Source organism: Chenopodium album, chromosome 27, assembly GCF_948465745.1.
Source record: "Chenopodium album chromosome 27, dcCheAlbu1.1, whole genome shotgun sequence".
Taxonomy (NCBI): domain Eukaryota; kingdom Viridiplantae; phylum Streptophyta; class Magnoliopsida; order Caryophyllales; family Amaranthaceae; genus Chenopodium; species Chenopodium album.
The window spans coordinates 21,182,770-21,207,418 of record NC_137860.1 but is presented as its reverse complement, the minus strand read 5'-3'; the positions used below and the strand labels follow the sequence as shown (position 1 = coordinate 21,207,418).

The 24,649-nt window shown below is 34.2% G+C and overlaps 1 protein-coding gene across 1 annotated transcript; it reads left to right on the top strand.

Moving 5' to 3' along the window:
- Positions 1 to 13,576: 13,576 nt before the first annotated feature.
- LOC145619766 (uncharacterized) lies at positions 13,577 to 16,979 on the top strand. Its single transcript, XM_081674462.1, has 4 exons — positions 13,577 to 14,705; positions 15,547 to 16,357; positions 16,443 to 16,505; positions 16,659 to 16,979. Exons 1-4 carry the CDS (start codon positions 13,867 to 13,869, stop codon positions 16,932 to 16,934), a joined length of 1,989 nt encoding a protein of 662 aa, XP_081530588.1. The 5' UTR covers positions 13,577 to 13,866; the 3' UTR covers positions 16,935 to 16,979.
- Positions 16,980 to 24,649: the final 7,670 nt, after the last annotated feature.

Sequence of the window (24,649 nt, the reverse complement as noted above, 5' to 3'; positions counted from 1 at the left end):
CCTAATTTTATGAAGAAGTGTTAGTTTGTATGAGAATTAGTCCATGTTGTTGAATTAACCCCCAATTGATTTCGCTTGTGTAAGTAATCATGTAATTCGTACTTATTTCATAGAGTAAGTGTGTTAATTGTCATCATATTTGGGTCAAAATTAATTTAGGGTTCATCGCAAAATTGAATTGGGGGTTTTGATTTTTAGAACTGATTATTTGATTTCTTTGGTGCATTTGTCTGTTTTTTCATACTTTGAAGATACTTTGAATGGTTTTTTGTTATTGTGGATTGCGTATTGATGCAGATGTCTTTCATAAGTTCCTCTCCATCAAGAGAGAAGAAGTGCAAGTGTGGTGTACCCTTTGCGAGGCTCACGAGTTGGACAAGGGAGAACCCAGGAAGGAAGTTCAGAACATGCAAGTTCTATGATCCTGTAACTGAGAGCAGGGGCTGCAAAGCTTTTTGTAGGCGCGTTTGAAGTGCGCCTACGTAAAAGCATGTTGTGAATATGCTTGGCACTCATAGGAAGTGGGAATTGACATTACGATTAGGGACAACGATTAGTGACAAAGCAAAGTAGGGAGCCGCCAACAAGTTTTTAAGGAACCTGTAAACCGTTCACGGATCCTTTAAGGCAACCACGAAAAGGGACAACGAAAGGCAACAACGATTGACCCGTGAAGGTTACACCCCATTCATAATTCATGAGATTACTAACTCCATATGGTTCGGAACCACGAAAGGAGGATCAGGGATGATGGTACGAAGTGAGTCATGGAGTCACATTCGCACGTATTGGCCTCTACTCGATTCTTATTATGAAAAGTATTCCTGTGATCTCAAAGGCATACAAACAAAATATTCAATTTGCTCCAAACTATTATTATGCTAAATTGGTTAAATATTAATGCAACATATAATTCTAAAATATTAGTGATCACTTGATTAATATAACAAGATTAAAGGAACCTAAACCGGTTGTTCAAATTATCTTATTAGGCGTTATTTTCAATTACATATTCCCTTTAAACATGCAATATGGTGATCATAATAACAATAAAATAAACATTAATATTGGAAGCAATCTAACAATAATAGCGTTAGTCAAATCAAATAATAATCCTCATCATGATATTAGAAATAAGAAATAATAATAAGAGTAATTAAGTGATTAATTACTCACTTTCCGCGATTCCTTGAAATTGCTACATCATGAATAAATTGTTAGTTACTTCAATAAAAATAAATCAAATGGAAATTAAATTAAATAAAAAATAGAGTTGATTTGGTCCAAACCCTCAGTTAATTATACCTTTCACGCCTTGGTTTAAGTATAGAACTTCGGGTATTGTATGGACTCCTTAGAGTGCTTAAGGGAAGAATAGTGTTTATGAATATAGGTTTAAGGTTTAGAGTATGAGAGAGAGAGAAGAATATTTTTGGTGTAGGGAGAGAGGAAGAGAGAATGATTTGGTGATCAATCTTGTTGATGATTGAAAAAGGTGTGATATGAACTCTATTTATAGGGAAAAAAGAGGGGTCGAATCAAGAAAAGATAAGAATTCGAATCGGATAAAACTCTTGCGATAGACAGCAGTTTTTGCGGTTTTTGTTTTTATCATATCTTTTGATTCAGTAATCGGAATAAGATGAATAAGATATCGTTGGAAAGCTCTTGAAGTCTACTTTCTATCCAAATTAAAATCAGATTAAAATATTTTGTACAATAAAAAATATGGCCGAAATAGTGGGACGGTGTCAGTTTTTGATAGAGGTTCGTATTTCGCTCATATCTTTTTCGTTATAGCTCGGAATTAATATTATAATATATCATTGGAAAGATAATTTCAAGAGCTATCCAACCATATAAGAATGAGATAAAAAATATGAAGCACGAAAATAATATCTGACAATCTTTGAACGTCTTTCAATTCGAATCGAATTACTAGAGGAGTTTTATTCTATTTCAAACTCTTTAATCGTATCTTTTCAAAAAGGATAATTAAGATATTTTAGAAGCTTCCAATTAATCCTAATTGGATTAGGAATGAGATTAAATCCTTTGGACCCTCCACATGATCATTGGGTCGTAGGTAAGGTGGGCTTAGGTTCGGTTTAGACCCAGTTTAGTATTTTGGCCATAACTTATTCGTTATAACTCGGATTTGGGCTTATAATATATCTTTGGAAATCTCTTTTCAAGCCCCATATAAATATTTAATCATTGGACCCATATTATGGACCAAAATAAACTGGTATAAACGTTTTATAAAAAGGACTCGAAATGAATGATTTTAATGGACACGAAATGAATTATTTTGGGTTTAAAGGCACGAAAAGAGGAAAATAAGTTATGATTTGGGAAAATGGGCTATGAATTGGATTGGTTTATGAAATGTATTGAATGGAACATGGATTTAAGCACTCCAAGGTTACATACTCAACCCGACCAATAATGGTGGTGAAAGGTTGTTCATCATCGGGTTTGGTTTTGGGGAGACATTTTTAGGTGTCTACAGAAGCCCCCACTTTGACTGAGTTTGTAGAAACGACAGTTTCGAAAACGATAGTCAAAGTTGTCTATTGGGACGGAGAATGATTTAAGACGTTCTGCGATCCTAATCACTCTGTATACGCCAATACCTGCAGGAGAATGTTAGTTTCACAGATAAAAGAGTAAAGGGATAGAATACGTATCTGACACTAGTGTATCGGTGACAAATGAGTTTGGTAGCTTCCTATGCTTGAAGGAATCCACCGGATGATACTTTCCATGCTTGAGGAAAGTCGACATATGATGTTGGCAGTTTTCTATGCTTGAAGAAACCCACCGGTTGAGATACTTTCCATGCTTGAGGAAAGTCGAGAGATGACAATTTTCCATGCTTGAGGAAAAACTTTTCTGATGATGAAATTGCAAGTCTCTTTGTATCAAGAACCTTGCGCCGTGAATCGATGGTGGTTTGATTGTCCCCGAACGTGGGCTGTAGAAGGTTCGCTTGTCCCCAAACGTGGGCTGTAGAAGGTTCGCTTGTCCCCGAACGTGGGCTGTAGATGGTCCGCTTGTCCCCGGACGTGGGCTGTAGATGGTCCGCTTGTCCCTGGACGTGGGTTGTAGATGGTCCGCTTGTCCCCGGACGTGGGCTGTAATTGAGACCTGCAAAATAAAATTTGCCAAGGGACTCGTGTAGACTATGATTGACTTAACCAACTGACTTGACATGACATGTGTATGACTTGTGATTGTGTATGTGTGTATTGAGTGAGTGTGTAGACACAAGCAAACGAAGATGCAAAAGCAAAAAATTTCTGTCATTTTTGTCATGAGTGGAGGGTACCGACTTTCGCCCGAAAAAGAAAGACATGAAAAAAGTTTTATTTTCGAACTTCCCTCGATGAGAAAATTTTGAAATAGTTTTTTAATTTCCCCAAAAGAAAAGTCATGAAAAAAAGGGAGAAATTTTGAACTTCCTCGTTGAGCAAAATGAAATGAATCATCTAGATTTTCTTCTTATCAACTTGAAATGCTCGTCCTGAAAATAATATATGCATGATGCATGTTCTTAGGCTAGGAGGCTAAGGACAATTACATCATGTGACACGATAAATGAATTGACTTAGGTCATGGAGCTAAGCATCATATATGGTGTAAAGAAATGATATTGAATGTCACTTAGGCTTGGAAGCTAAGCACGTGTATAGATGAAGTGATCGATTAGTATCGCATAATGAATGTTACTTAGGTCAAGGAGCTAAGCACGATATGATTTTATGATTACAAATCAAGACGATATGCTTTGTATGATTACAAATCATTGATATATAAATGTTTCTCGGCATATTATGCGATGCATGAAACAATGAACATTGCTCAGGTCACGAAGCTAAGCAAGTATACAACGTTTCTTCTAATGAATGTTGTCTTGAAAGATGATGAAGCATGCGTGGTAGCAAAACAAGATTTCATTATAAAGAGTTCTTAAAGGGAAGGATGATATGGCTATGTATGTGTGAGTGAAGTGTGTGAAAGTGATACTAAGGTGAGGTTGCTGCAAAGGCTTTGGTGAGGGAAATAGAAGAGTTGAGATGGTGACTCTCGTTAGGTTGGGTAAGCTAAGTGATGTGGGTTCAAGCCCCCAAGTCTAGCTCTAAATGGGTAGGGGTAAGCATTGGATATTCTTTGACTCGATCATGCATGGATATGAATATGAATGTGGCCGCACCTCAATGTGAGGTTGCCTACATATCCGTTAGGAATCAGGCCGAACATAGCTCTAACCTAACTTTGCACAAGTATATGTACACCTCAAAGAGGTCTTTCAAGGGTTGTAATGCGGTTAGGCTGATGGTTTAAGGAAGAAAGGAGTAAAAGGTTCAAGACCCGAGAGAAGCCCCCAAGATATGCAATGGTGAATTTGAAAATTTTAAATTCGCAAGTTTTATTTTTCACATTTTTTTTTGTTTTTTTGAATCAATGTAGGCAATCCCAGATCATGCGGTTCATCACTCTCTTAGCATTCATGTTTCTCAGGCACGGTACCAAGCACTCGATGAGAGACGCAATTCGAGACGTGTTCGTATCAAAGACATTGGAACACTTGCCTTTAGACATTGTTTATTTATTTACTTATACTTTTGTTTTTCTTTTCTTTTTTTTTAACTTGCTTTTTGAATGTTACACAAATTGCACACCTTCCCATCCCATGGTTAGGTAAATGTGGGTTGAATAAATGAGGCCAAACGTTAGACGAGGCTCAAAGTGGTTGATGAATAAATGGATATGTGATCGAATGAAAATGGTTTAAGGGGAAAGATAGGGTTGCAAAGGTGCCTCAAATCATTGGTACCATGTGTTTAGTTCGGCGGTTTTTTTTTTCTTTTTTTTTTTTTTTGGCGAATGACATGATCGAATGCAAAGGAAATAGATGCTTATTGATGGAACATGGCATAGAGACATAAGGATAAGGAGAACCTATGCTAGACTTATTAGGGAAAAAGGGTTGGAACAAAAGATAAAAAAAATAAAAGCATGAAGTCTTGTATGGAAACTTGTCTTGTGCTTCGTCTTCATGGATGCTTATGAATTACTTGTTACCGCCAGGGGGACAAGAAATTTGTTATTGCTGATGTTTTGATTGGAAGAAAAGAAGGAAGGAATGACGTTCCCCTTATTCTTCCAACTCTTGCCTAGTGAATCTTGAACTCGAGTACTATGGAACAAAATGAGCTCACTTAATGCATTGACTCAATAAATCGGATTGGAATGGAAGAGTGTATCAAAGAATTTTCAAAACCAATGTGAAATACTCCACTCATTCCTATTATGACGGAAAACGACGCATGCATGGTCCTTGTATACGATCATAAACAATATAGTGCATTATTCGAAGGCAAAGTACGTGCAACGACTCAACATGTATGATTAGGTGAGTTTATAAGACTCGTGGTATGATTGCATGACTAGACATGAGGACGTAGTGAAAAAACGAAGGACGCAAGGACCAAATAGCATGGAAGACTAAAAGACAAACTAACTTGATTAATTTTGTCCAATTTTAATGTTTATGCTATTTACTAGGTGAAAACGGTCCATTGGCAATCTTTAGTCATAAATAAAGATCAACAACAATCAAAGACAAAGAACACATGTTAAGATTAGCTTAATAATCACAAGAAACTAGGAAGACGAGTGGAATTCTAGAAGAGTTAGGACTCATGGGTATAAATAAATAAATAAATAAAAATAAAAATCTACATGTTATACAAGTTGACACGGATTAAAGGACTTGGCTAAGACTAGCTTGACACGAAAAGATAAAAAAAAAAAAGTTAAAAAGAAAGAAAGTTGACATTAAAAACACACCTAAACTGGACAGACTGTAGTATATCGGTTATAACTTTTGATCTGTGACTCTGATTGGGACGAAACTAACGCCAAATGAAATATAAAACTCGGGGCTACAGATCCATAGGTGGTACGACACGTAACTCTTTCTAGAACTCCGGCTATGACCAAAACAAGTTGACGCTTGTGCAGTATACGGGAATAAAAATCCGGGTTGACTCAAAATAAATAAAAAAAAAATCTATGACTCGACTCTAATAAAAAAGTGAGGGTTAGATAAGAAAAAAAAATATTCACACATAAGCACATTTTCACGAATGATGCAATGAAGTTCGCAACCTGAAGTCAAGATCTATGTTCCACTATGGTCAAGCTTATTTGGGTGTCAAAGGGTACCATGGTTAAGAGTTTGGACGCGTTAGCAAGGCAGCCTCCCTTGAGGGTGTATGCCAACGGGCAGCTCCGCGAGTTCGTGATGAAATCGAACTCGACTCCATGGTTTGGATGGATTTAAAAACTCGGATGAACCCTTATTGCCATGAGCGTTTTTCGGTTGATAGAGCTTAAATCCCCCGGGCTAGCCACATACGTAAAACACGTACTATTGTGGAAAAATAGGTAACCTAATATGCATATGCATATGTGATAATGCCAATTAAATCGCAGGAATACAATTCAAGAATCTTTCAAGTCTCATCCACTCATCTCAATTAAATACCGATCACCCAAATCGATAAATAACCAAGAATCCTCCCCAGTGGAGTCGCCAAATTGTAGGCGTCGTTTGAAGTGCGCCTACGTAAAAGCATGTTGTGAATATGCTTGGCACTCATAGGAAGTGGGAATTGACATTACGATTAGGGACAACGATTAGTGACAAAGCAAAGTAGGGAGCCGCCAACAAGTTTTTAAGGAACCTGTAAACCGTTCACGGATCATTTAAGGCAACCACGAAAAGGGACAACGAAAGGCAACAACGATTGACCCGTGAAGGTTACACCCCATTCATAATCCATGAGATTACTAACTCCATATGGTTCGGAACCACGAAAGGAGGATCGGGGATGATGTTACGAAGTGAGTCATGGAGTCACATTCGCCCGTATTGGCCTCTACTCGATTCTTATTATGAAAAGTATTCCTGTGATCTCAAAGGCATACAAACAAAATATTCAATTTGCTCCAAACTATTATTATGCTAAATTGGTTAAATATTAATGCAACATATAATTCTAAAATATTAGTGATCACTTGATTAAATAACAAGATTAAAGGAACCTAAACCGGTTGTTCAAATTATCTTATTAGGCGTTATTTTCATTTACATATTCCCTTTAAACATGCAATATGGTGATCATAATAACAATAAAATAAACATTAATATTGGAAGCAATCTAACAATAATAGCGTTAGTCAAATCAAATAATAATCCTCATCATGATATTAGAAATAAGAAATAATAATAAGAGTAATTAAGTGATTAATTACTCACTTTCCGCGATTCCTTGAAATTGCTACATCATGAATAAATTGTTAGTAACTTCAATAAAAATAAATCAAATGGAAATTAAATTAAATAAAAAATAGAGTTGATTTGGTCCAAACCCTCAGTTAATTATACCTTTCACGCCTTGGTTTAAGTATAAAACTTCGGGTATTGTATGGACTCCTTAGAGTGCTTAAGGGAAGAATAGTGTTTATGAATATAGGTTTAAGGTTTAGAGTATGAGAGAGAGAGAAGAATATTTTTGGTGTAGGGAGAGAGGAAGAGAGAATGATTTGGTGATCAAGCTTGTTGATGATTGGAAAAGGTGTGATATGGCCTCTATTTATAGGGAAAAAAGAGAGGTCGAATCAAGAAAAGATAAGAATTCGAATCGGATAAAACTCTTGCGATAGACAGTAGTTTTTGCGGTTTTTGTTTTTATCATATCTTTTGATCCAGAAATCGGAATAAGATGAATAAGATATCGTTGGAGCTCTTGAAGTCTACTTTCTATCCAAATTAAAATCAGATTAAAATATTTTGTATAATAAAAAAATATGGCCGAAATAGTGGGACGGTATCAGTTTTGGATAGAGGTTCGTATTTCGCTCATATCTTTTTCGTTATAGCTCGGAATTAATATTATAATATATCATTGGAAAGATAATTTCAAGAGCTATCCAACCATATAAGAATGAGATAAAAACTATGAAGCACTAAAATAATATCTGACAATCTTTGAACGTCTTTTAATTCGAATCGAATTACTAGAGGAGTTTTATTCTATTTCAAACTCTTTAATCTTATCTTTTCAAAAAGGATAATTAAGATATTTTAGAAGCTTATAGAAGCTTCCAATTAATCCTAATTGGATTAGGAATGAGATTCAATCCTTTGGACCCTACACATGATCATTGGGTCGTAGGTAAGGTGGGCTTAGGTTCGGTTTAGACCCAGTTTAGTATTTTGGCCATAACTTATTCGTTATAACTCGGATTTGGGCTTATAATATTTCGTTGGAAAGCTATTTTCAAGCCCCATATAAATATTTAATCATTGGACCCATATTACGGACCAAAATAAACTGGTCTAAACGTTTTATAAAAAGGACACGAAATGAATGATTTTAATGGACACGAAATGAATTATTTTGGGTTTAAAGGCACGAAAAGAGGAAAATAAGTTATGATTTGGGAAAATGGGCTATGAATTGGATTGGTTTATGAAATGTATTGAATGGAACATGGATTTAAGCACTCCAAGGTTACATACTCAACCCGACCAATAATGGCGGTGAAAGGTTGTTCATCATCGGGTTTGGTTTTGGGGAGACATTTTTAGGTGTCTACACTTTTGAATGGGTTGATGAACATGATAGGACAGCCTGGCAAGAAGATGTCATCAACAACTTATTGTTAGACAAGAAGCTGCTGAAGGGAGAAATTTCTGACTACAAAAGGGAAGTTGATGACCTTGGTGGACAGATGAGGTGTTTGCTCAATGAAGTGGACAGCCTGAAGATGAAATGCAAGGCATTAAACTCATACAGGAAGAAGATGAACAGAGAGATGAATGGAAGGAATGGAAGATCAGAGCACTCTGTTCTTTGTGTTGTAGTTGGGACTAGTCTTGTGATGATGGTGATGCTTTCTATTGGGGGGTTTATAATGCTTAAAATGTAATTTACTCTAATGCATGAATAGTAATAGTACTCTGTTTGTAATGGTTTAGTAGTGGCATTGAACCACATTTGCAATCTAATGTACTCAATTACTTTTGGAGGAATGATTATGTATGCAACTATGTACCAATATATGTTAAGCATTTAAACCAAATTAGTAGTATTGCTTACCAAAAAAGGCTTTTTCAAACATAAAACCATAGTTGAAATTGAACAAAATAAGCTTACAAAGCTTACACCAACAGTACCAGTTCAAAATACAAAAACAAATTGTTAAATTTTGTCTACTGCATGAAATTGTTCAAAACAACAACAAAAAATTAGAGAAGGGAAACTGGTTACAACACTTAGTTCATTGAGTCAAATTTACATCCTTGAAAGTTTGCAGCTTGGATCTTCTTGTCTGAACCCCAGTTTTCCTCACTGTTTCTTTTCCTCTTGATTCAGGTTGACTTGAAGAAGGGGTGGTATGTTGGCTTGACCTTTGTTTGGTTGGCTGACTACTTGAACCTTTGTTCTTGGTCATTGGTTCAGCAGCCCCAACTGCACTCTATGGGAACCATAAGCAACAAAAAATAATTAGCTTGCTGCAACTTAAAAATAAAAATATATAAAAAAAAACCATACACAAAACAAATTGAACAATTTCAAAAGGATACCTTTTTAGCAACCCTGATCTCACTCTTTTTCCTCTGCTCAACTACCCATGGTGAATTTAAAGGGGATCTCCCTGCAGACTTTTGCTCACTAGGTTCAGGAACACTAGGTTGCTTGCAAGTCTTGGCATAATGGCCTAATCCACCACAATTCTTGCATTGATTCTTCCTCTTCTTTCCTTCTTTTTGCCCTCCTGCTGCAGAACTTCCCTCTCCAGGCTCCAACTTCCTTTTCTTGGATTTGGGCCTTCCAGGTTGCACCTTAAAGGCTGGTGGTTGAGGCTCTCTCATGTTAACCCTTTCCTAGTGCTTTGGGCCTGGCATTGGTTGAATCACAGGCTCATATGCTGCTCTGTAGGTTTCCAAACTGTAATAGGGGCTCACATATTGCTCAGCATCACTTCTTTGATCCATAATGCAGGCAAAGGCATGAACACATGGCAGGCCTGTCAACCTCCAGTGATTGAAAGAACATGTGAAGTTTCTTATGTCAACTAGAACTTGGTAATCCTTAAGGTGCACTTCATAAGTGTCATCCCTTGCAGCTTGGATAATGCAATTCCTAGCCACATAACTCATTCTTTGAAACAACTTATGCACATATGGAGTCAAGTTGCTTTTGATTTCCTTAGAGTCCTCTCACTTCTCATTGTTTCTCCTCATCATGTACCTCCTCATCCATTCCATTTGGGTGAGGATTGGTTTGTCTCTAGCATCTTTGATAACTGCATTAAAGGTCTCACACATGTTGTTTAGTAACATGTTGGACCTGCAGTTGCCACTGAATGCATGTCTGCACTAGTGTTTAGTGGGGATATTGGACAAGTAATCATAAGCATCCCCATCAAGCTCCTTAATTTCATTCATTGATGTTTCATAGTCAAGCTATGGACATAAGGGTAAGAATATTGTCAACAATTGCAGAATATGAATAGATAACTGACAGAGGCAAGAATGTGATCCATTACCTGTGTTGTTGCCCTTGCAGCACTCCAAAAAAGTTCCTTGAACACTGACCCAGTGAACTTCAGCTTGAAATTTGCCCAAATATGCCTAACATAGAACCTTGTTTCTGTATTTGGCACTACTTGAGCAAAAGCTTCAACCAGTCCCTGTGTTATAGCATCCAAATACACCAATCAATATTCAAATAAAGTGAAATGCATTACAAATTAATCACAACAGAGAGAAAAACATCTTTACCTTCTACCTGTCTAACATGAAGGTGAAACCTGCACCATCTGAACTCCCAAGAGTACTCATCAATGAATCCAAGAACCACACCCATGTCTCCTTGTTTTCTGCCTCACAAGTTGCCCAAGCTATAGGGTGCTGTTGTTCCCATCTTTAGAGACTGCTACCAAAATCTACCCTGGGTAAGCTCCTTTCAAGTGACAGCCATCCACCCCAATAATTGGCTTACAACCCCTCAAGAATCCATCCTTCAAAGGCCTTAAACAAATAAACATTCTCAAAAACAAGGGAGCCTCAGGTCTGTCAAATCCATCTATAACTATGTTACAACCAGACCCTGGGTTGTATTTCAGTACAACCTTACCAGAATCCCAGACCCTTGCATATTGTTCCCTTGCTGAACCAAAAATAATGAGCTTAGCTCTACATCTAGCCATCCAACATCTGAAGTAGGTAACCTGAACTCCCAAATCTTGCAGCACCCTATCTCTGATTTGCTTAATCTTCCATGTAGGGTTACTTCTGAACTCCTCAAGGTACCTCTCTGCAATGAATTCTGCAATCACCTTCTTGTTCTCCCTGCTCCTCACACAGCTATGCTTTAACCTCATGCTCTTAATTTGCCAATTCTCCTTCCTAACTAACTTAGTGGCATGAACCTTGAAGTTGCACCTCACTCCACCCTTGAAAATACACATAGGCATCCTACTTGTCTTTGTCTGATACTTACATCTACATCTGTTCCTACATTGGACAGTAATCCTACTACTATCATTGTGTAAGAAGTAGTATTCATACCTATTGTCAATTGCATGCACTCTAAGGGCTTTCCTCAACACTGAAGCACTACTGAACTTAAGTCTGTTAACAAGAACAACAGGCCTTGTGAAGTCAGTTTTCTCATTAAACCAAGGACTGTTGTCCTCTTCATCTGATGAACCATCCAGGATCCTAAGCTCATCTGACTCTCCCTCAAGTTCTTCCTGCAACTGAACCTCACTCACATCCAAGTTCTCATTCAGCTTTAACCTAGGATCCTTTGAAATCCCCTGGTCATGTACATCTAGTTGCTTACCAAGACTCCTTGTTACCTTCTCCAAAATCTCTTCAGAATTCTGTTAAGTCTTGGGCTCTTCCTAACTGGTACAGGCTTTCCTGTACCCTTCCCCTTTCTCTCAGCCCTTTTTGGAGTGGACTGGGCCTCATGTTTGGGCCTTAGTGTTTCATCTGCGGTCACAAACACTTCTACATACCCTTCCACACCCACTGTTTCTAACAACCCCTTAACCTCCTCTTCATTAACTAACTCCCTTCTACCTGTGTTAAAGGTCCTCCCTCTTTGTTTATACCACAATCTCAAATTTGGTGGGACATGGACATTATACTTAACAAACCCATGCACTGCACCTTCCCTTAAATAAGGCACATCTAACTTGTCCACTACCACATCCCTCCTCCAATAACATAACCCACCACACCAGCAAAGCAAATGTTTTGTTTTGGACACTCTTTTGGGAACAAAAGCACCCCCCACTTTGAATACTATATCAATTAATCCATCTTGGTTGTTGGCCATTTATCTATCCAATAAACAGGTACAATGCAAGTCAACACAAGCAACATTTATCAACACAATTACACAGTCAAACAAATAGTTTAATTAAGAAAAGCTAGCTTATTTAACCCAACATATGTACAAACCAGTCAACAGGGCATAATAATCAACTCAATAATTAAACGAAAAAGCTTATCAATTACACTAATTGAACCATAAATTAATCACAAACAACTTTAATTACATGTTTGTACAGTAATTCATAGCCAATTTTACTTTTTTTTAGGGTTCCTATTTTTTTCCCCAAAATACCCTACAATCCTCATGAAAATGGCATACTTAACTTCAACACTTGTTGAAAACTACTAAAAAAGGGTTCGAAAAGTACCTGTTTTGGAATCTTGCTGATGTTCTTGTCAGAATCCACGAAAGATCCAAGCTTTATTTGGTTGGAAATGGCTGACGACTTCGCGCTGAGTTGTTTCGCTTCAATACTGACACCTCCTTTCGCAATTCAATCTCTCAACCACAGAATTGAACTTAGGGTTTGAATTGTCTCAGAATTTTGGTTGTTGATGAATTAAGGATTCGAATTCAATGAAGGAGGAGTAGTTGAGCATTCAATGGCATGAGAGAGAATCGTATAGAATATGAGGAAATTTGGAGGGTAAACTAACTTCTGGGACCCACTGAAATTTTCCGTCACAGAATCTGTTAACTGGTGGTGAAACCAAAATTTCATTTTTTTTTTTAGGTGTTATAATAAAACTTTGAAATTTTGTGGTATTAAAAACAAAATTCTGTCTTTTTTCAGGTATTATTTTCTAAAATTTCCTATGTAATAAAAAAATTATTAAAGGTCAAACAAACATTTTAAAGACCATACAAAATCAAAATGAATCAAATTATGAAACAAAGGGAGTAATATAAACACTTAATAAAAACTACACAAGCCCGGTTTGGATCATAATACAACGAAGATAATGCAAAACCTTCTCTTCAATTCTTTAACCATCCACTAAGAAATAAGAACGACATGTGTTACACCATCATGCTCTGCATTAACACACTCGTGGCATTAAAAACACACCACCATATCTACTTCTCTAAGTAAACTTTGCCACAACTCTTTCTTAACTTGATCCAAACACTCTTTGTGACACATGTTTACCATTCTATCCTGCTTAGTCACCTCTTCACATTCCTCCTTTTCACCACATGTCATCTTACTTCTATTCATCTTCATCCTCTTCAACCGACCAACCATATATCAACCGAACAATGTCATTAATTTAATTAAATTATAGTTAAATCTGATCTACTTCTTATATATATACATATTTAAGCCCCCTTTGTTTTTGTGATTTCTATACCAAAAATACAATACACAATAAAAGACTTGACTTGTAAGAAAGAAAGAGCAAAAGAGAAGTAATAACACTGAAGAAAAACATCAATGGCTTCACAACAGCAGCAGAGAAGAGACAACACAACACAAGAGAGAAAGTTGCAAGTTGAGCAAAACCTTGTGCCTAAACGAGCTACTCAGTTTGAAGAGCTAGCTCATAAGGCTACGGACTCCGCTGTCGCGGCAGCCGCGACTGTGGAAGCCGAAAGGAGGAGTGCTGGTAAAGGAGGGAGTACTACGGTTGTCATTGGTGTTGGCCATGCCGGTGGCGGAGGCGGAGGTGGAGGTCATACTCAGCAGCAGCAGCACACGAGAGAGAGTGGGACCACTCACATTGGAATGGGCCAGGCCCAACCCCGAGGAGGTGGAGGTGGGCTGACACAGTCTCGTCAGCAGCAGATGAGAGACATTGAGAGTACTGAGTTTGAGTCACTTACTAATAGAGTTGGTGGACTTGAGTTTGGAAGTGGTGTTCAGCAGCAGAGAGGATCATCTAATCAGGAGCAAGCGCGAAAGGATACGAGCCATGGTGTATCGAAGCAAGCGGTGGGGAGGGATACGATCCATGGTGTGTCGAAGCAGGCGGGGGGAAGGGACACGAGCCATGGTGTGGGATGGCAGGCGGGGGGAAGGGACACGAGCCATGGTGTAGCGGCGGGAAGGGATACGAGCCATGGATCGGGGAGAGGGCCGACTTTGGTGGGGAAGTTTGAGATGAAAGAAGATGTGGGAATGGAGAGGGGAAGAGGAGTGCAAGAAAAAGCTGTGATAGGAAGAAAGTATGATGAAAAACTGAAGCAAGAGACAGAGTCTTTGGAAGAGATTTCCAAATATAGGCAGACTGCTCAACAAAACTCTATTGATGCTGTTCAAGCTGCTCAAGAAAGGTATTATTCTCATATATTTACATGTATTATTGTTTTATGAAGTTTTTTGAGTATTATGCATAATGAACTATTGAAGTTTGATCATGTATTTGTAGGAAGTATATTATGTTATTGATTTAATTCTAATGTTTGGAAAACAATGAATTTGAATATCTGCACACATTGGTCACGCTATATCCAGTATAATGTTTGTTATTTTATATTTATAAACTATCAAGTAAATAAATAAGCACGGACTATGTATGATTAATGACTTTATGTTAATGTTATACCTTTTAACGAACATTGCATTATTAATTTATTAGTGTTTCTAATCACATAAATTGGCTGTCAAAAAAAAAAAAAAAAAAAAAAAAAAAAAAAAAAAACACACACACACACACACACACATAAATTGTACTACATTACAAATTTACAATTTTTTGTGGTCGAACATGTTAAAAATGTGTTATCTGGAAACAGATAATTTTTAGAGGATTGGTAAGTAATCTAAAATATTAGCTTGACTACAGAATATTATAATACAGTTCTTAAATTTTGTAATTGTAGAAGCTGTCTGACTTTTATTGAGTGCATAAGGTACTAAACTACTGATAACATAGTTGTACATAACTATTGAAGTTACAACCTAGCCTTTTTTCTTTCTTTTTTTTTTTTTTTTTTTTTTTTGAGGAAAAAAAGTTGCAAACTACTTCGAAACATAAGACAAGTACAACATTGTAAGATGTCTTTTAGTATGGTTAGTAAAAGATGAATCATTAGGGAGTTTTGATATAGTAGAAAAAAAAAAATTAAGCATTTCATATTGTTTTGACATGTTGGTTTTATAATGCTAAAAAAGGTACGGGAAAGCAAAGGAAGATGCAGCAAATGCAGCTTGGGAAGCCAAAGAAGCAGCAAAACATGGATTAGGGGCAACAGCAGAGAAGGCATCTGAATTGGGATCGAAGGCTCAAGAAAAAGCCCGTGCAGGAGTTGGGGTAACAACCCAATACGTATCAGAGACCGCTCGTCCAGTGGTTCAGACAGCTGCAGAGAAAGCGAGACAAGCAAAAGATGCAGCCATAGCTGCAGGCCAAAAGTCCATGGAATACACAGGGGAAAAGGCGGTACAAGCTAAAGATGCAGCCATGACTGCAGGCCAAAAGTCCATGGAATACACTGGGGAAAAGGCGGTACAAGCTAAAGATGCAGCCATGTCTGCAGGCCAAAAGTCCATGGAATACACAGGGGAAAAGGCAGTACAAGCCAAAGATACTACAGTCGGCACCACAAAGACCGTTGCAGGTTATGTGGGAGAAAAGGCGGTGGCTGCGAAGGATGTTGCATTGCAGACTGGTAAAACTGCAGCTGGTTATGCAGGAAAGGTAGCCGAAGAGGTGAAGGATCAGGCTGTGGTTGCTGGGTGGGGAGCTGCACATTACACTACAGAGGCTGCAGTAGAGGCTACGAAGATGGCAGGCGGGGTGGTTTGGAAGGCAAAGGACGCGGTAGCAACTGCTGCGCATAAGGCTACTGAACTTGCTGAGAAGCCAGTAGTTATGGCAAAAGACATGGCTGTTGGAACCGGAGAAAAACTTGCAGATTACACTGCTAGGAAGAAGACTGAGGCCGAAATATACAAAGAAGAGAAGCACACATACTATGATGCGGTACATTTTACAATCAATGTATTAGTTTGATTATTAGTATAGTATAAGAATTACTTGCTTTAACATTACAAAATTCTATATGCAGGGAGATAATCAACCTTCGTCTGGTGAAGGAGTTACCGGTATGCTCCAAAAAGGTGCACATAAGGTCAAGGACATGGGAAGAGGAGTGATGGGATCTTCACCCGGTGGTGGAGGCACCGAAACGTTCTACGAAACTGAGGGAGTTACCAGAAGTGGAGGAGTTACCGGAGGTGGAGGAGTTACCGGTATGATCCAAAAAGGCGCGGAGAAGGTGAAGGGCATAGGAAGAGGAGTGATGGGATCTTCACCTGGTACCGGAGTCACGGAAATGCTCCAGGAAGCCAAGGAGACGGTCAAGGACGGAGCATCAAAAGTGGGAGAAGGTGGCGAGATAATAACAGAGAAAGGGGGAGTTCTCGGTGCAATAGGCGAAACTATAGTTGAGATTGCACAGCACACTACTAATCTTGTTGCTGGAGCAGGGCCAGCAACAGGGCAGCAAACTGAAGTCAAGGAGAAGAAGCTTGAGCATCAAGATAGAAAGAAATTCTGAATAAGTTAGAAAATAAGTTAGTAGTAATTTATAATGCAAGTCTTTTGTAAGAAGTCTGCTTTTGGGTTTTTTTGGGTTTAGTTACTTTTGTATCAGGTAATCAGGATAATGTGTGAAGTTATGTAGTGATTCCTAGTATCGTGAATAAACTATAGTAAAATGGAATTATGGAATACAAGTTTATGATGTTAGACAAAATAATACAGTAGTAAAAAAAAATTTGTTCAAATTTAGCATTGTATTGAACATAAGGTATCAATCCAAACCTTAGCCAAATCTCGTTCTTCTTCTACAAGCTAATTAAGTGTTTCAAGTTAATTTAGTTATACTTGATGTTTACAAAGTTAAACTAAGCAATAACAAAAGTTCTTTCAAAAACAAAGAAAAAAGTTAATAACGAAAGTGTTTCAAGTATAATCACATTTGATCCAAAAGCCATGAAGCCATTTGATCCTCATCGATCAAGACTTGCACGACTGACTCAATGGTTTGTATCCTCTAATGATAATCTCTAGCGATGTTATTATCCAAAGCAATTAGAGCCAATATGATTAGTCTACTAAATTGGATTATTTTCCCTTCGCAAAATGTATCTAGGACCAATAATTATCCCACATACAAACGCTAGTTCTCCTAGCTTGCGCATTATATTCTCAATCATGTATAATTAGATGAAGCCCGTGCGATGCACGGTTTGTTTAATTTTATTTATTTTTTATTTTTTTATCTTTTTATTTTTTTATTTTTTTTTCCCATGAGCTAAAATTTGTTATATATTTAGATAAAATTCTTAATATTAAAAGATAATATTTAATATTAAATTATTTAAAACTTAAAAATCTCATTCGCCAATTTTGCTTACGTGGCATTTGAATTATTTAATTCTAAAAGAAATTAATAATCTCTTATTTAATTGACTATTACTAAGATTTATAATCCTACATGGCGCGCTAAGAAAATTAGATCCTACGTGACTCCCAAAAAACTCGGGAAAAAACTCCCCTTTATATATATATACTAGATGAAAGCCCGTGCGATGCACGGTTTTTTCATATATAAATCTCAAGAAAATATATTTTCGTATAGATTCTATTTTTTTTTTTAATTATTTGATTTATTTTACTATCTAATATTTGTAGACAAAAAAAACACATAATATTTTAATTAAAGTGTTGTTGCCTATTACAAAAGTTTTTTTTTTTTTTAAATGTAATTTATGATTCGACTTTTTTTTAATTGTTGTTTTGTGTTTTATTGTGGTTGTTAATTATATGACAACTGAATTTAAAAATATGAATAACTTGTAAATATGATATCTTTCAAAAAAAAATTTGTAAATGTGATATTTTATCTGTTACATATTAGGATAAAATCTTTAATATGAAACGATATTTTTTTATTTTTAAATAATTTAAATCCTAAATCATTATTCGTTGTTTTTTAAAAGATAAAAATAATAAAAAATAATAAAATCATGTATACTATAGATAGAATCACCAACTTCGTTCACACCCATATCTTTTCCATCTAATCAAAATGGATAAATAAAACATGTTAGCAAAAATAAAATTTACATAAAATTAATCTTTATAGTCTTATAAAAGAAATCAATGTATATATTTGCCGGAAGTGAAAAATTGTTGTGAAATTGATCTAAAAATTTTAATTGTACAAAATCAAATCTAGATATATGCATTGGAATTTTATCTTCATCCTCAATTGCCCGAACAATAATATTTTAAAAAATTAAATCATTATATATTTACCGGAAGTGAAAAATTGTTGTGAAATTGATCTAAAAATTTTAATTGTACAAAATCAAATCTAGATCTATGCATTGGAATTTTATCATCATCCTCAATTTCCCCGAAAAATAATATTTTAAAAAATTAAATCATTATTTTGTTGTCACTAACAATGCGTGCGATATTGCTTCTTATTTAAAATGATTGAAAAGTATCTAATGGCGTAAACTTTTCTTTCAATTTATTTTGGACGAAAAGCTACAAAGTTAGCTTTAATTGAGGCATGAACACAATCATCCTGTAATTAAAAATAAAAATTAAGTTAATTTGATGGCTTGATTATGCTACCTAAATCACAAAAAAAAAAAAAAAAAAAAAAAAAAAAAAAAAAAATAATCATAAAATTAATTAATAAAAACTAAAAAGGTTTATAAGAAATTTTTAAAATGTAAACGATTTATAAAGATATAATACATCTTTGTACTTTGATTTTCCAATCATTTTTGATTGAATTTAATTCTCTGATTTAATTAGATCTACATGTAAAAACAAAATTCAATAAACAAAACATAAACATATAATCATTAGTTTTCCAAATAAACACAATGTAAGCAATAATCACAAAATATACATTTAACACATGAAATTTAAAAAATTAAACTAAGAATTACGCAACCATTGATGACCTAAAACGGACACAAAATTCGCTTGATTTGGTTTTGTATTGATATGAGATTTTATGTGTGTCGTAGAATACGTCAATTTATAGTGGTAGGCATCACAAATTTTAATCTAATTACAATTTAAAAATAATTTTTATTTCTTATCATAAACACTATAAAGATTATCTTAGATATATAAATCCTATATCTAAAGATGATTTTTTTAAAAGATAAATTTTAGTTTTTTAAATAAATTAAATCCTCATAAATCATTATTCGTTGTTTTTAACTACGTGACAAATTTCTTAAATCTCATTCGTCGCTTTTATTTAGGTGGCAAGTGAATTTTTTAATTCTAAAATAAAATAGAATTCTAATTTTTAATTGGTCAAAAATATACCTTTGCTTATGTGGCGTGCCGAATGCTCTCCAAAAATGCCTACTTTATTTATATATATTAGATTAGATTAGTTATTCGTATTATACTGTATACTCTATTCGTTTTAAAACAAATGTCTCATTTTTCATAGGCTGCATTTCAAAATAGATGTCTCAAAGTATTATTTCTCATAAGTAAATATCTGACGGTCACCTGTACTCACATCTAATGTTACTTCTCTCTCTTAAACCCACCAGGCCACCACTCACATATACAACCCACGTGCATATTTTTTTAATTTATTAAAATAACTTAATTGAAACTATGTGTCCAATTTAATGGGACATTATTTTGAAATGGAGGGAGTTCATTAAGATTATTTATTGTTAAATTAACTTTAATACGTTGAAAATGTTATGAAATATAATAATGTATGTCCATTATGTATAACATTGTAACCTCCTAGGCATTATTACTTCCGTAACTCCTTTCAACTTATTGTATTCCATTTGTAACCCTTGCTTATAATGACTCTTTATTGCTCTTGGAGAGTTATTATGTCCTCATGTATATATATATATATATATATATATATATATATATATATATATATATATATATATATATATATATATATATATATAGGTAGTGCCTAATGAAGAAATGAACTATGATTAACAGTTCCATCTTCCTCTTGTATTTTACTATTCTTTCTTTTCTTTATTTTATAACACGTTATCAGCACCAAAGCTCTAAACACCGATTAAGATTAGAATTCAATTACAATCAAAGAGAAAGAAATCATAAGATTGCTGTTAAAACATGGGTATATGAATAGCAAGAAACACCCTACAAATTAATGGATCAAGAATTTCTAGCGGTTAACAGGGAAGTATCATGAAGTCATTATGATTAACATGGAAGTTCCTTATTTCATTTATTATATTGAATTTTATTTTCACAAAATATAGGCCCTTTTAATACATTTTATATATTTTTGTCGTATTGTTTTTGTTATGTTATGTGGGGTTTGATAATTTGATTATGGGTTTGACAGTTAAGAGTAACTCACCTTGGTGAGTGTGTTAAGAGGAAGACTTCTATGATAGCTTATTTGTTTGTGTGGGGCTTGTTGATTTACAGTTCCTTTGATTCTTCTAATACTTGTTAGTTGTTACGTCCTTTGTTAAATATGATCAGGAAATTTGTAATTTGTTCCAATTGATTCATGATGCTATTTGCTCCAGTTGATTCATGACGCTATTTGTTTGATCTCTTGACAATATCATATATGTATCAATAAGGAAAGTTTGCACTATATATATTCCTAACGTAGATTATGCTAATAAAAGCGTTAGAAAAAGATTGTCTTTGATTTACAATTGAATTTGTTTGACTTATTATACGTACATATTCTTTGAACTTCAATGTGGCATAATCAACAATTTGAACTATATGTCTTATGTGTATGTTTATTATGATTTAAGTTTTAATTAATTGCAATTATTTATTCTTAAATCCTAAACATTGGTAAGTTATGTACCATAAATCAAATCTCACTCCTACAATTTTTATATTTATTGTTTATTAATTTAAGATGCCATATGTTTTGATAGATTGTTAAGTTTTTCGTTCTTATTTGCGGCAAGTTATATTTGAATTGCATATTATAATGTATTTCTAGTTAATTACAAGCTTTCTTGTTTAATTTGGTTTTGGCACATATATTAGATTGCTATATAATCATGTACTTCATATAGCAGTAAGATTATATAATATGAGTTGCATAATTTTTTTTTTTTTTTTTTTTAAGTTACTCCTACTTGTTTGAAGCATATATATTTCGTATTAGTTTGGTTTTTATGTCATATATATTGTGCTTTAAATTGAACTTTAAGAGCCTACCTCTAATTATATCAAGATGATTTCATGATTATACCATATACATGCCTCTAATTTTCGTTGGGTAGAAAATTGTTCATTGAGTCATAGTGTATAGTGAAGTACGACAAAGTGCTATTGAATTATGCAATTATTACAGAGGAAAAGTTATGCGATTTCCTATGGAGTAGTACAAGAAAGAAATGACTATGAATGTTAACATAAGTTTCTAAAATTTATTGACAATAATATACTCTTGCTTTCATGGAATGAATTATTATGATCTTGTAGACATAATATTAATGAAATAATTTTAAGCAAGTTTATTTTAGATAACCGACATGTTATCTATTGTTAAATGAACAAAATAGTGAAATATGAATGTTTGTTCATAATTACAACCAACTACGTATATACTCATTCCCAGAAGTGAATGTGAGATTATTAATTAGAAAAGATAACAATTGAGCATGGTTGTATGATATTTCTTAATTGCAATTCATTTGAAAGTCATGAGCAATTCAAATGAGAGCAAAGGTTATCTGATTGATAATGATAGATTATTTTATGATTTTAAGAAACTGACTATGAGAGTCCGTATATGACTCATATAGCAAATTAACTTGATTAATCTATTTGTTATACTATACCCATGCTAATAAGCAATTGTAATGATTCAATGATTGATGCAATTGAACACGAGGAACATGTAAGAGTTTCAATTGTTTGAATTATTAAATCTAAGCACACATATAAATCTTAATATAATAAGTTTTACAATTTGTGTATATGAATACTTTACTTGATACATGATGTTGTCAAGATATTAAAAGAATTAAATGGTGCAAGGCATTTTAAAGGGTTGTTGAATTTTCGCTCCTGATATGTAAGGTTTAGGGGGAGATTACCTTATTTTAAGTAATCCTTGCACATGAGTAATATTGTGTTATATTAATGGTTTATTTACCATGACACTATCCTGAAGATAGATATGAACAAATATCATTGTTTACATCAATAAGGCATAGTTAAGAATAGTTATATAAGTAACGATGGTATATGCCAAGATTATATATAGGATGCTCTTGAAGAGTAAAATATGTTTGATCAATAAATTTGATATGTATCAAGGTTGTTCATTGACATCCTAGAATCATCAAATATAGTATAATTAGTCGATTGTATATGTCTTGCTGAAAAACTATATGACATTCTTATATCGCATCATATACATGGCCATGAATGAACAATTTGTATAAAGTGATCACATTGTTAGAATAATGAGAGATCAGATTTGGAAGAATTATTGGATAATTAGGCCATCAGTGGTTAAAATACCTAGTATGAAAACTAGAAGTTTTATTTGAAGTGAAGAAATAATGTGTTGACTTTATATATCTTATGTCACATGTATAATATGAATTGAAAGGCAAGACATAACATTTTTGATTGAACAATATCTGAATCATGTGATTTTTCATAGTTGAATTTGAAAAATAAAATCAAGAGATAAATATTGGATTTGAACGAGGTATATGCAAACAAGTAATAACTAGGTGACCAGAAGTTCATCACAATATCTTACATGTAGTCAAGCATTAAGTGTTTTGAAGCTTAACAAAATAACTTAGCTTGTATGTGTGAATATTAAAAGTAACTAAAGATCACCATATGGTGGTATTATATACAAGTGTTTTATTAATTAATCTCTTGATCGGGGCTATAGCATGTCAACACATAAGAAATAAAATAACAAAAAGAAATAACTGCACAATTCATGGCTCCCCATTGATTATATTGAAATGATCTCCTGAAGAGAACAAATAAAATTATACGAAGTATATAATATTTATCAAAAATGTACTTGAAAGTTACATTATTCTCCGGAAGAGATAAAAATTTGTAGTCTATGGTTCTCCTAAAGGATGAAATTTATTGCACATGAAATTATATTATAAGTTGGTCAAAAATTCAATGCCCCTATATTTGATATATTTTACCAACTTAGGGAGGAGAAAAGCTAGAATAAGTTGGCAAAATTTGATTATTACTTGATCCCCATAATTGGTAATTTGAAAAGTTTATTACATGCCAACTTTTATTTATACATTATCAAGATATGTTTTACATAACTCTATGATTTGATTTGCATTCAGTTACCAGGCCACTCATTCAGAGGCGTAGAATATACATATTGGTTATAGTGATATTATGTGCATACTTTGAGATAAATCTTGTCAACGTTTACGTGAATACTTACACCTGAAGTGTAGATTATATAATCGGTTCCAATATTAATTAAGATATGATATATGGCAAGATAGTGCAGTTGATAATTTTGAAGAGCATAAGACATTGATGAAATAATATTGTATGGGATACCCCAAAAGTGAAATAGATATCTCAATTATATAAGATGCATGGCCTAAAATATGAGCAAAGTATATGGAAGAAGTAAGCATTCAGATATAATCACTTATAAACTTGCTAATAATACATGAAAGAATTTTTATGATACCGGTATACGATGGAACCGATATAATTTTCAATATGCACTTACTAATGGACTTGTGAAGAGGGGATCTTATACGTCCATTTTTATGTCGACATAATTATGATTATGAGAATGAGCTCATGGACCTGAAGTCCAATGATATATGGATTCTTAAGTCCACATTGTACAATGTTTTGCATTTTTGTTTTTTTTAGTCTTACATTCATATGCATGTTTAGGAAGTAGATAAATACATCATTTGTCATATATGCATATTTATCATTATATAATTTTACTTTATTTAGACAGCCCTACATTTCATATTGCATATCAAGACATTATTTATTATTGTTTCCTAATTATGAATTTTGATATGAATGAATATACACACCAATTATAGTATGAATATTTGCAAGTTTTATAAAAGTTTATAAAAAGAGAGTCAAAATCCATTGGGATAATGATTTTCTGATAGCATGTTATGAACCATGCATATGCGATCAAGAAGAGTTCTTGAAGAACTTATATACATATATTTATATGTCTATATCTTT